This window comes from Leptopilina heterotoma, unplaced genomic scaffold (genome assembly GCF_015476425.1).
Source record: "Leptopilina heterotoma isolate Lh14 unplaced genomic scaffold, ASM1547642v1 Lhet_60, whole genome shotgun sequence".
In the NCBI taxonomy this organism is placed as follows: domain Eukaryota; kingdom Metazoa; phylum Arthropoda; class Insecta; order Hymenoptera; family Figitidae; genus Leptopilina; species Leptopilina heterotoma.
The window spans coordinates 652,220-665,121 of record NW_025111138.1 but is presented as its reverse complement, the minus strand read 5'-3'; the positions used below and the strand labels follow the sequence as shown (position 1 = coordinate 665,121).

The 12,902-nt window shown below is 21.4% G+C and overlaps 1 protein-coding gene across 6 annotated transcripts in view; it reads left to right on the top strand.

The window, feature by feature from the left end:
* Nucleotides 1–12,902, top strand: part of LOC122509450 (microphthalmia-associated transcription factor) — a 205,275-nt gene that overhangs the window by 147,656 nt on the left and 44,717 nt on the right. For all 6 annotated transcript variants that reach the window (XM_043623549.1, XM_043623548.1, XM_043623547.1 and 3 more), the window contains one exon: nt 136–325. In XM_043623549.1, the coding sequence (XP_043479484.1) occupies nt 136–325 (190 nt within the window). The remainder of the gene's footprint in view (nt 1–135; nt 326–12,902) is intronic.

Below are 12,902 nucleotides of genomic sequence, written 5' to 3'. Positions count from 1 at the left end.
AATAATGTATTTATTTAAAATCGGACCGCTTGTAAAAAAATACAAAGTGTAGTGAACACTTATATTTTATTTATAATTTTTATATATTTTATATATATTTAATTTTCTCACCTGTTTTCGATTTGCTTTTCTCAGGCGGAGGATCTTTTGGATGATATTCTGTCGTTTGAGGCTGGATCCTTGGGCGATGGCTTAAAGGACAGTCAAGCAGGGAGCTTAACAAGTCTTCCAGACCTTCAAATAAAACCAGAACCTTTGCTGCTCACTGATGCAGAAATCCACGCCCTAGCCAAAGATAGACAAAAGAAAGATAATCACAATATGAGTGAGTATAAAGTTTACTTCACTAATCTACTTTTTTATAATCAAGTGACAATATAATTTCAATCATTCAATCATTTATCCCACAAATCCAAATTTATCACAAAATCCAATAAAAAAATCACACAAAGTTCCGCCTTTACTAAAAAAAAACGAAGAAATTCTTTTATTTAGTTCTGTTTTTTTATTTTATTTTTATATTTTATTTTTATATTTTATTTTTTTATTTTATTGTTTTTATTTCATTGTTTTTATTTTAAACAAATTTTCTTTCTTTATTTTTTTGCTTTGATTTTAATCTATTTTTTCCTTGGAGATACATTAAATCGATAGTTGGATTTCAGTATATTTTTGATTCAGGAATAATTTTAAATATATGCATTTTCCCGAGACCTTGAATGTCAACCTTGCAGCAAGTTTGCCATCGCGCGCACTTCCATATTTCTATCATGATTTGATTAATTGTCGGTAGAAAAATTTTTCTCGGAATATTAATTAATTAATGCCTTACTAAGAGTTATATAATTTTTCTCTTCAAATGAAACAAAACGTTTACCGGTAGCTGTTTTAAGAATAATTGAATTTTAAACGTGAAGAAATTCCAGAATACAGTAATTGCTACATAGAAGATTATTATACTGGAGAATATTACTTAAGATGTGTTTCTAAATTAGAATATTTTTAATTAAGATAAATATTTAAGTAAATAAGTATAGATAAATAAATTAATAGATAAAAAATAGATAAATAAACAGATAAATAAATAGATCAATAAATAGATAAATAAATTTATAAATAAACAGATAAATAAATAAATCAATAAATAGATAAATAAATTTATAAATAAACAGATAAATAAATAGATCAATAAATATATCAATAAATATATCAATAAATAGATAAAAAATAAATAAATAATAAATAAATCGATAAATACATATAAACACAAAAAATACATAATTAAAAAAAAATTTAATTAAACTTTTTCAAAAAAATTAATTCTACAGAATTGTTAGTTAAAAATATGAAAAATTGTAATTATCAAAGATTTTAATTTAAAACCTTTTCAAAATTCAATTATTTCTACAAAATCGTGCTATAAAGCATTTAATTTTCAATTATAATCTAAAATTGTAATTACAAATTTTTTTAAATTAATTTTTCTTAGAAAATTATGCGACAATTCAATTATTTAAATTAAAAAAACAAATAGATTATTAAATAATTGAATGTTTCTTAAAATTGAAACTTTTAATTAATTGAATTCTTTCAACGAATTTTACTAAAATTTTTAAGAATAATATTATATTTTTCGAGAAATTTGATTGATATTGTATTGAAAATAATCAAAATTCTGCTGAGTTTTATATTTATGAAAATAATTAAATTGCTTTAAAAAATTTCACTATTTGTGAAAATAATTGAATGTTTGCGCAGAATTTTATCAAAAATTTTTTTTCATAACTGAATTCTTTTGATACATTTTTATTAAAATAGTAGACATTGAAAATCATTAAATTGTGAAAGATTTTCGAAAGTAATTGAAATTTTGACAAGAATTAAAAAAATTTTTTAGAAATACTTCAATTTTGAAGAAGAATTTTGCTATTTTAAAAATAATGGAAGTCTTGGCGAGAATTTTTTTAAAAAGTTAGAAAATAATTGAATTTCTGTAAAGTATTTTATTGCTTTTGAAAATAATTGAATTTTTTTTCATGTAATGCATATTGTTACTTATGAAAGTAATTGAATCACTGTAAAAATTTTCATTATTTATGAAAATAATTGAATTAGTGCAAAGAATTTTATAAAAAATTTGTATATAATTGATTTTTCTTAAGATAATTGAATATATAAATGAATTGAATATTTGCGCCTAAAATTTTATCAATTTTTTAAAATAATTGAATTCTTTTGCAAAATTTTATTAAAATAATACATATTGAAAATTTTTTAATTGTGGAAAAGGTATGAAAATAATTTACATTTTGCGAAGAATTTTATTAAAATTTTTGAAAATAATTGATTTTCGAAGAAGAATTTTATTATTTATAAAGATAATTGCTATTTTTAAGAGTATTTTTTAAACATTCAAAATTCAATTATATTCATAGATAATCAAATTTTCACAGGAATTCAATTATTTAGATAAATTTTGATATAATTTGCTTAATAGAATTTAATAATTATTTTTAATACATTTTTAATTAAATATCTTGAAAGAATTTAATTATTTTAAAAATTATAATAAAAATTTCGTCATAACAATTCAATTATTTTCAATATCTAAAATATTTTAATAAAATTTCTCAATAAAGAATTCAATTGTATTTAAAAAAAAAAATTGAATAATATTCCTTGCAAGAATTCAATTATTCTCATAAGTTATAAAATTCTTCGAAAGAATTTAATTATTTTAAAAAATTTGTATAGTCCTTTATAAATATTCAATATGAAGAAATTTTCAATAAATTATTTATTTTTGTATTTAAATAATTGAATTCTCGTAGAACTTTCTAATAACAATTGATTTAAAATTGAATTCCAGTGAAAATTTTAGATAATAATTGAACATTAGAAGCGTTATAATGTTAATTTTTAATAAATATTTAAATTCCCAAGGATTTTAAAATTGAAATCTTTGAAAATTTTAATTGTTGTAAAACATTTTTATTTAAAAAGAAAGAAAAATGATTAAAATTTTTATTAATTTTATTTAAAAATTTCAACAAAAAAATGATTGAATTTTGAAAGAATTACAGTTGTTGTAAGTTTTAGAGGTAGTTAAATTTTTCTATTCTCACTTTCATTTTCAATTTCATTTTGATTAAATTTTTACTTTTATTTTTATTTTGATAACATTTTATTGTTACTGTCGCTTTTATAGATTTTTTTCCTTTTTATTTTTATTTTCAATTATATAGATTTTTATTATCTCTTTTAGTTTGGCAGAAGGTGAAAATGAAAGTGAAAGTAAAAAAAAAATTTTCATTTTCACTGTAACTCTAACTAATTTCTCTTTGACTTTCATTCACACTCTCTAAATTTGAATTATTAAAAATGTTCACTAATTTAAATCAGCGACTGACTTTTTGTTTTTGAATTGGTTTTTACTATAATAAATAGTAATATAGTTAATTTTTAAAAATATTTAAATTCCCAAGGATTTTAAAATTGAAATCTTTGGAAATGTTAATTGTTGTAAAACATTTTTATTTAAAAAAAAAGAAAATGATTAAAATTTTTAATAATTTTATATTTAAGAATTTCAACAAAAAATGATTGAATTTTAAAAGAATTACAATTGTAAGTTTTAGATTTATTAATTACTAATTTTAATAATTAGAATCTTGAGAAACGGAGATAAAAATTAGAAAAGTATTTAGAATTCGAAGGAGTATGTTTGTCGGAAAGCAGAAAAGAATTTAGTAAAGATGAAAGAAAAAAAAATATCTTGATAAATTGTATACTGACTGCAAAGATTAGAAAGCAAGCATAAGAGGTGAAATAGAATTTAGGGTAGAAACATCTGCGCTGCATACTAGTAACAATTTTTTCCTCCCTCTCTCTCTCTCTCTCTCTCTCTTTAACTTCGAGAACGATTCACAAACTCTTTTCTTTCATACATAGGTGTATATACATACATTTTCTTTCTCTCTCTCTCTCTCTCTCTCTTTTTTTGAACCGCAAGCTCTTATCGGGTATTGGAGTTCTCCTGTATATACCTCTTTTGCCCCGGCATATGTACATTCACGGGGTAAAAAAAGAGGAAGACAGTCGTTCGGGATAAAGTGTCGCACGTTTTTCACACGTGACCCTTGTGCATACGTGATCCGATTGCTGGAATCTCTTTCTCCTTTCGTGCTAAGAATTAAAGGTTTCCACCCTCTATCTTCGGTATATATACGTTTTACAACAATTCCAAACGTTTATACGTAAAAATCTCGTCAGGAAAATTTCACCGATTCGGTTTTGAGGGCGGGTAATAGATTTTGTTTCGTTTCAGTTTCTATTGTACTCTTTTTGATTCTTTTTCTTCTTTCTTTTTGTTCTTCTTCTTTTTTCACTTACAAAATTTTGAGTTAGTAAAAACTCTAACTAATTTGTATTAGTGACTGATTTTTTGCTATTGAATTAGTTAATTTTACTAATAAATTAGTTGAAATTAATATTTATTAGTAAAATATACCAATTCCAAAAAAAAATCTCAGTCGATAATTTTTTAGTAAACATTTTTATTAATTCAAATTTAGAGAGTGTAAGTGAAAGTCATAAGAGAAATTAGTTAGAGTTATAGTGAAAATGAAAGTGAAATGGGTCGATTACGAATTCTTTTTTTTACTTTCACTTTTATTTTCACCTTCTGTCAAAGTAAAAGTGAAAATAAAAATCTATATAAGTGACAATGAAAATAAAAAGGAAAATAATCTATAAAAGCGAAAGTAAAAATAATATTTTATCAAAAATGAAAATAAAAGTAAATATCAATCAAAATAAAAGTGAGAATGGAAAAATTTAACTATCTCTAAAACTTACAACTGTAATTCTTTCAAAAATTAAATCATTTTGGTGTTAAAATTTTTAAATAAAATTATTTAAAATTTTAATCAATTTCTTTCTAAATAAAAATGTCTTACAACAATTAAAATTTTCAAAGATTTTCAATTTAAAAATCCTTGGAAATTTGATTATTTTTAAAAATTAACACTATTACGCTTCTAAAATTCAATTATTATGTACCATTTTAAGTGAAAATCAATTTTAAATCAATTGTTATTAGAAAGTTCTACGGAAATTCAATTATTTAAATACAAAAATAAATAATTTATTGAAAATTTCTTCATATTGAATATTTATAAAGGACTATACAAATTTTTTAAAATAATTGAATTCTTTCGAAGAATTTTATTAAAATTTTCAAGAATAATTGAATTCTTTCGAAGAATTTTATAACTTATGAGAATAATTGAATTCTTGCAACGAATATTATTAAATTTTTTAAATAATTGAATTCTTTTGAGAAATTTTATTGAAGTATTATAGATATTGAAAATAATAGAATAGTTACGACAAATTTCGCATTATAATTTTTAAAATAATTAAATTGTTTCAAGAAATTTAATTAAACATCTATTGAAAATAATTATTAAATTCTAATATAATCAAATTATATCAAATTTTTTTTAAATAATTAAATTCCTGTGAAAAATTGATTATATTTATAAACATAATTGAATGTTTGAAAAATTCTCTTAAAATTGTCAAATATCTTTATAAATAATAAAATTCTTCTTCAAAATTTAATTATATTCAAAAATTTTAATAAAATTCTTGTCAATATTTAAATTATTTTTATACCTTTTTCACAATTAAATAATTTTCAATATGTACTATTTTAATAATAATTTCCAAAATACTTCAATTATTTTTAAAAGTTGATAAAATAGGTAAATATTCAATTATTGTCATAAATAATAAAAATTTCATAGGAATTCAATTATCTTAAAAAAATCAATCATATGCATAAAATTTGTTTTATAAAATTCTTCGCAATAATTCAATTATTTTTATAATAGCAAAATTCTTCTTCAAAATTAAAACATTTCTAAAATTTTTTTTAAATTCTTGTTAAAATACAATTATTTTTGAAAATCTTTCACAATGGAATTATTTTCAATGTCTACTATTTTAATAAAATGTATCAAAAGAATTCAGTTATGAAAAAAAAATTTTGATAAAATTCTGCGCAAACATTCAATTATTTTTATAAATATTGAAATTTTTTAAAGCAATTTAATTATTTTCATATATAATTAAACTCATAGCAGAATTTTAATTATTTTTAATACAATATTTCAATCAAATTTCTCGAAAAATGTAATTATTCTTAAAAATTTTAGTAAAATTCGTCGAAAGAATTCAATTATTTAAAAATTTTCTTATAAAATTCTTTATGAGAATTAAATTTTAAGAAACATTCAATTATTCAATAAACTATTTGTTTTTTAATTTAAATAATTGAATTCTCTTATAATTTTCTAAGAAAAATTGATTTAAAAAAAAAATTTTAATTATAATTGAATGGTGAATTTCGAAAAGGGCTGAACTTTGAAAAACGTAAGAGTCACTTTCACTGTCTTTTGTTATATGAAAATGACACTTACGGTTTTTAGAGTTGAGCCTTTTTTGAAATTTACTATTCAATTGTAGATTATAATTGAAAATTAAATGCGTTACAGCACGAATTTTTTTACAAATAATTAAATTTTGAAATGGTTTTAAATTAAAATTTTTGAAAATTTGAATTTTTCATATTTTAAACTAACAATTCTGTAGAATTAATTTTTTTGAATAAGTTTAATTAAATTTTTTTTAAAAATTATTTCAAAGTTTACTTTCTAATATATATTTAATTGTATAATTTCCAAATAATTGGAATTTTCGGTAAACTTGAATTGTAAATAAAAATAGATTTGAAAATTCTCAAAAGAACTGTTTTAACAATTATTAAAAATAATTGATTTAAAGAAGAATGTTAGTTAAAAATTTTAGAAAATAATAATTAAATTAAAATTATGAAAATAATTTTTAAGAAGTTACACTAACAATATTCTTATAGTATAAAGTAATGATTTTATCACTCAGTCATCTTTAATTATTATTACAAAACAAGAAGAAATCGATCACTCCGAGTCTTCGACTCGGAGCAATCGTTCTCTTCTTGTTTTATAAGAATATTTGTATAAGTTATTAAATTTCAAAAAGATTTGAATTTGAATGTTGTGAAAAATTTTAATTTCTACACTGACAAAAAAATTTATTTGATTCAAATAACCGATTAATTGACTATTATCAATTAAATATTTAATTGAACCAAATAATATTTATTGAAGTCAATTAAATGGTTTAGTTCATATTTGCTTCAAATACTGAAATTATTGGTTTATTGGTTCAAATATCATTTAATTGACTCCAATAAATATTATTTGATTCAAGTGAATATTTAATTGATAATAGTCAATTAATCGGTTATTTGAATCAAATAAATTTTTTTTTTCAGTGTACGGAATAATAATAATTATGAAATATTTATTTAAATAAAAAATTATTGATGTTATCGAATAATTTTAGAATTAAAGAAATTCTTAATTAAATGTAATAGAACCTTTTTTTGAGAATCTAATAATTTTCAGAGTGAATCAGGGAAATGTCAGGGAAGAACGAAATTTGTTACCCGGTTTTTCTCCATTCTCTCTTAGTTTTAATTTTTTCTACTAAAGTTTCATTGAAAATTGGTTAAAAAAAATTGGTAAAGCTTTTGAAGTGTATACACGAAAGTAAAAGAGGAAACGAAATAAGGAAGAGAAAGGAGTAAAGAGGAAAGAAGCGCTCAAAACTGTCTTTTTGAGGAACTCTCGAAACACCTTCATTTATTAGCGATGAGAATGTGTTGGAGTTCTAATTGGCGAAATAGATAGGTGTATGTACACGTCCATTGGATATTGAGTGTGGGAGTTTTTCCACTTCTGAAATGAAAAGAACGCCATGCTCGTAGTGCGAAAAGTCGAGTGTTCGGCTTACGACTTGAATTGGACACGTTCGATCGTCCTCTCCCCCCCTCTCTCTCTCTCTCTTTCATTCTAGAATTAACTGTCGTAATCTAATCAGTAGGATCAGAGTCGAAGTTTCCTCTCGAGAGAAGAAGAAGAAGAAGTCTGTTTAGGATCATAGGAAGTTTTCCGGCGTCGTTGCAGTTACTCTGCTTTCAAACCTGCCCAACGAAACTGCTTTCTGAGCTTGTTTTCTTCTTATATGCTCTCTTTTTTCTCACTTGCCTCTTTCATCTTCTTTTACACGTTGTGCATCTGGATTTTTATCGAGTTCTCTGTATATTTTTTTTTCATTTTCACTTTTGGAAATTTTTTTGATTTATTGAAATAATTCCTGGTCAAAAAATCTTTACACGATTCCCTACTACAATTTATACGATTGAAAAGTGATTTTTGATTTTTATTGCCGTTGGAGAGGAAATCTTCTGAAGACGATTAAAAATTTCTTAAGTGATTTTAACGAATTCAGTATTCGCACTCATATACTAAAAAACTAAAACCTACTATTTACTACTATTTGGGTACTTTTTTCAGATTTCAGCCACTAAAAGCTACTATTTTTTTCTTTTTTTTTTTTTGAGAATTTCCGCTCACTACTTTAAATTCGCTAATATAAATCAAAAAACTATTCTCAAAAATTATAATCAAATTCTTTAAATGATTCAATTATTTTCAATAGTTAGTATTTTCATAAAATTTCGGAAAAGAATTCAATTATTAAAAAAAAAAAAAATTGATAAAATTCATCCAAAATTCAATTATTTTCGTAAATAATAAAATTTCCAGAGGAATTCAATTACTGGAAATCAAAAAACTATTCTCAAAAATTATAATCAAATTCTTTAAAACGATTCAATTATTTTCAAAAAATATTCGAAATTCAATTATTTAACAAAATTTTTATACAATTATTCTTCGCAATAATTCAAATACTCTCACTAATGATAACATTTTTCATGGAAATTCAATTTTTTAAACAAATTTTTGATAAAATTCTAAGTAAGAATTTAATTATTTTCATAAATAATAAAAATCATCTAAGAATTTCAATTATTTTTAAAATTATTTAATTGAACTTACTATTAAATTAATTAATCGAAAAATTCAATTATTTTCACAAATAAAGTTTTTTTTAAAGAATTTAATTATTTTAAATAAAATTTTCATAGGTAACATTTATTATATTTCGAAAAAATTAATTATTTAAAGCAATATTTATAAAATTCTTATGAAGAATTCAATTATTATTTTTAAAAATAAAAAAATGTTTCACAGAAATTAAATTCTTTTTAAACATTTTAATCAAATTTTTCGCAATAATTCCATTATTTTCATAAATAATAAAATTCTTTTCAGGAGTTCAATTAATTTTGTAAATTTTAATAAAATCCTTATCAACTAATCGAATATTTCCATAAATCATAAAATTCATCACAGGATTTCAATTGTTTTTAATACAATTGCTCAAAAAATGTAATTATTCTTAAAAATCTAATTTCAATTCCTCGAAAAAATCAATTATTTATAAAAATGTTTTTTTTTTTTTTAATTATTTGGAAGAATTCAATTATTTACAAAAAATATTAGAATTCTTCACAAGAATTAAATTATTTTCAAATATTTTAATAAAATTGTTCGAAAGAAATCAATTATTTTAAAAACAATTTTAATTAAATTTTTTTTGAAATAATTCAATTATTCTTTTAGATTTTAATAAAATTCTTCCCGAGAATTCAATTATTTACATAAATAATTCTTCAAAAAATAATTCAATTATTAAAGATATATATAACAAAATTATTCCCGAAAATTCAATTATTTTGAGGGATTTTAATTAAATTCTTTGCAAAATTCAATTATTTTTCATAAATAACAATATTCATCACAAGAATTAAATTATTTTTAAAAGTAATAAATTTTTTCTTGGAAATTCAATTACTTTAAAAAATTCTAATAAAATCTATGTGTAAAATTGAAAAATTTGATCCAACGAAAGGTTTTATTTTTCAAAAATTTTTCGCAATTCAATGATTTTCAATATCTATTATTTTCATAAAATTTTCGAACAGAATTCAATTATTTAAAAAAATTTTTGTAAAATTCTTCGTAAGAATTCAATTCTTTTCATAAATAATAGAAATTTCTCAAGAATTCAATTATTTAAATTTGAGTTTACATAAAAATAAGTGGAAAGAAATCAATTATTTAAAATTTTTTATAAAATTCTTCGCATCAATTAAATTATTTTTATAAATATTTAAATTCTTTCATGAATAATAAAATTTGTTGCAAGAATTGAATTTATTAGCAGTAGAATAAGAAAGAAGTAAATATTTTTGAAGAAAATTGGGAAAAAGTCAGAAAAATAAAATATAGAATGGATTTTTTGTCAGTTTTGTGAAGTGTATAAAACGAGTTTTTTCGGTCGTCAAGTTTAATTTTTTGATAGCAACTTTTTTACTGCGTTTTTTAGTTTGAAAGGGTACTTTTTAATACTTTTTTAAAATTAATTATCAAGTGCGAAGTCTGCGCTTCATTTTTGTCAATTTTTACTATTTTTAGAGTAAAAATTGTACATTTTTGTAAAAATTAGTAAAAGTTGACAAAAATACGCAGAAGTTCCAGAAAGAAAGTTTTAGTTTTACATTTTACTTATAGTAAATTAGTAAAAATTATTCTATTTTGATTATTTTTAATAGTAAATAATATATAAATGAAAATAATTAGGATCTAAATTCTTCTCTGCCAAAATAGTGAATTAAATATCTGATGTTTTAAACTCTTCTTATCAATTTAAAGCTGAATATTTCTTCGGCTATAGTATTTTATTTATTTATTTTCTAATGGAGAAAAACTGTTTCTTTTGCTTCGGAGAAAATATTTTTCCCTCAACTTTACAGACTTTATGTGAAAGTAAAAGAATAAATTTATCGATGTCTCGAGAAATCATTTTTTTTTCTTTTCTGCAAAAAAATATATATTGTCTAAAGGAGTGAACTGTGAAATTATTTCTTCTTACTTCTGTTACTGTTATTTAATATTATTTATTTTTTTATTTTCTAGGCCTGTTTACAAAATTATTGATTGTTTCGAAAGTACAAATAAATATTTATTACGTATCAATTTTATTTTATTAAATTAACAAAGTTTGACATTAATTTCCACACACACTGAAAAGAGAATCTTATTTAAACGTAAAATTTTTGGTTCTATATTTAGAAAATAAAGAAGGGAAATTTTTTCTTAAACAAAAGGGAGATTCTCTTAATTTCATTCCTCTTTATCATTGTCATTTTTTTAATTTCTCACTTCTTTGAATATTTATTTAGTTAATTAATTAAATATTACAATAATCTGTAAAAATAATAAATAGACGAGAGGAAAGGAAGACTACGAAATATTTTCTACATGAATGAATTAATAGTAAATATTTACTTACAATAAATCATATTGAATAATAAATAATAAATAACAATAATAAAAAATTATAGTAAATAAGAGTAAATAATAAATAATAAAAAAAAAATATTTTCTTTTAATTCCAGTAGTAATACAGAGTGAAAATAATTTATTGACTCGACTCTATAAAAATATAACATTAATTTATAAACGTATCCAAATATAAACCAGTTTTTAAACAAAAAAAAAATATATAAAAAGGAATTGAGATTTTTTTACCGCTAAAGTAATTGGGACATTTTCTCCGTAAATGGTAATTGACACAGTTCAGTTTGCTAATGTTTCATTCAAGTGTTTTGTAATAAACTGCTCACAGTGAAATAATTCACCCTTGTATACAATTTCAGTTTTCATGATTTTTTCCCCCCTTTCCTCGAATAATAAACAATAAGCTGCGTGTGTGTATTTTTTTTAAATAATAATTTGACAGTACAACAGAAATATTTTCGGTTCTCTTTTTTTTCTCTGGGTTAAATCGGTCGTATCAACACACACACACACACACACACACACACACGTTGGTGTAATTTTGTAAAATTGAAATACTTGATACAAAATTAAATGAGCTTTTTACATTCAACAACAAAAGCGGTCGTGTGTTAAATTAATTTTGAGTGTTCACTTTAATAAAAGCTTGTGGGGAAAAATTGTATATTGATATTTATATACTCAATAAATACTAGATTGCAAATTTAATCACACTTTATTAGTTAATTAAAATGAATGTGTCTATTAACAGTATCGTTATTTTTACAACACTTTATTTCGTCAAATTTACAATTATAAAAAGAATAATAATCCACTGGAAAGTATTTTTTGAAAATAAGAAAAAAAAAATTAAATTAAATTAAAAAATAAAGTTGCCAAACACAACATTTACATTAGAAAATTTGTCAATTAATTTATTTATACGTAAATTAATTTTTGTCAATCAATTAATTTACTTACGTACCTGAATTAAGAGATTGAGAAAAAAATTTTGACAAAAACAATTTTCGTAAGTAAATTAAGTAAGTAATTTTAAGTAAGTAATTTACGTAAGTAAATTAATAGATTGACAAAAATTGTTTTTGTAAAATTTGCCTTGCGATAATTTTAGTTTGGTTGGAATTTTAATTTTTTTTTTTAATTTAAAATAACTGACATAGTGATTTGAGGAAATGATAAAAAAAAATCTACGATTACAAAATGAATCAAAGTGTAATGGTAAATGAAATTCACTGAATAAAGTAAGACAACTTTCTGACATAAAACATTGTCTCTTGTATATATATCCATCTGATCTAAATTCAAAACAAGCCGATGTGGCAATCTGGAGAGAGAAAGTCTCAACCAAAACTGTTCGTTTTCGTAACTGTGATTCTGACGAGACCGGGAGGTAAATTTGTCATTCGTTTTGCGAGTATATATAGAGAATGTTACATTTCATGTAAATACACGAATTTCTGGTCTCTTTATTGGGTTTTGTTGTTAACGAATGTTATTTAGGAAGTCGAGCGTTAAGGAGAAAAT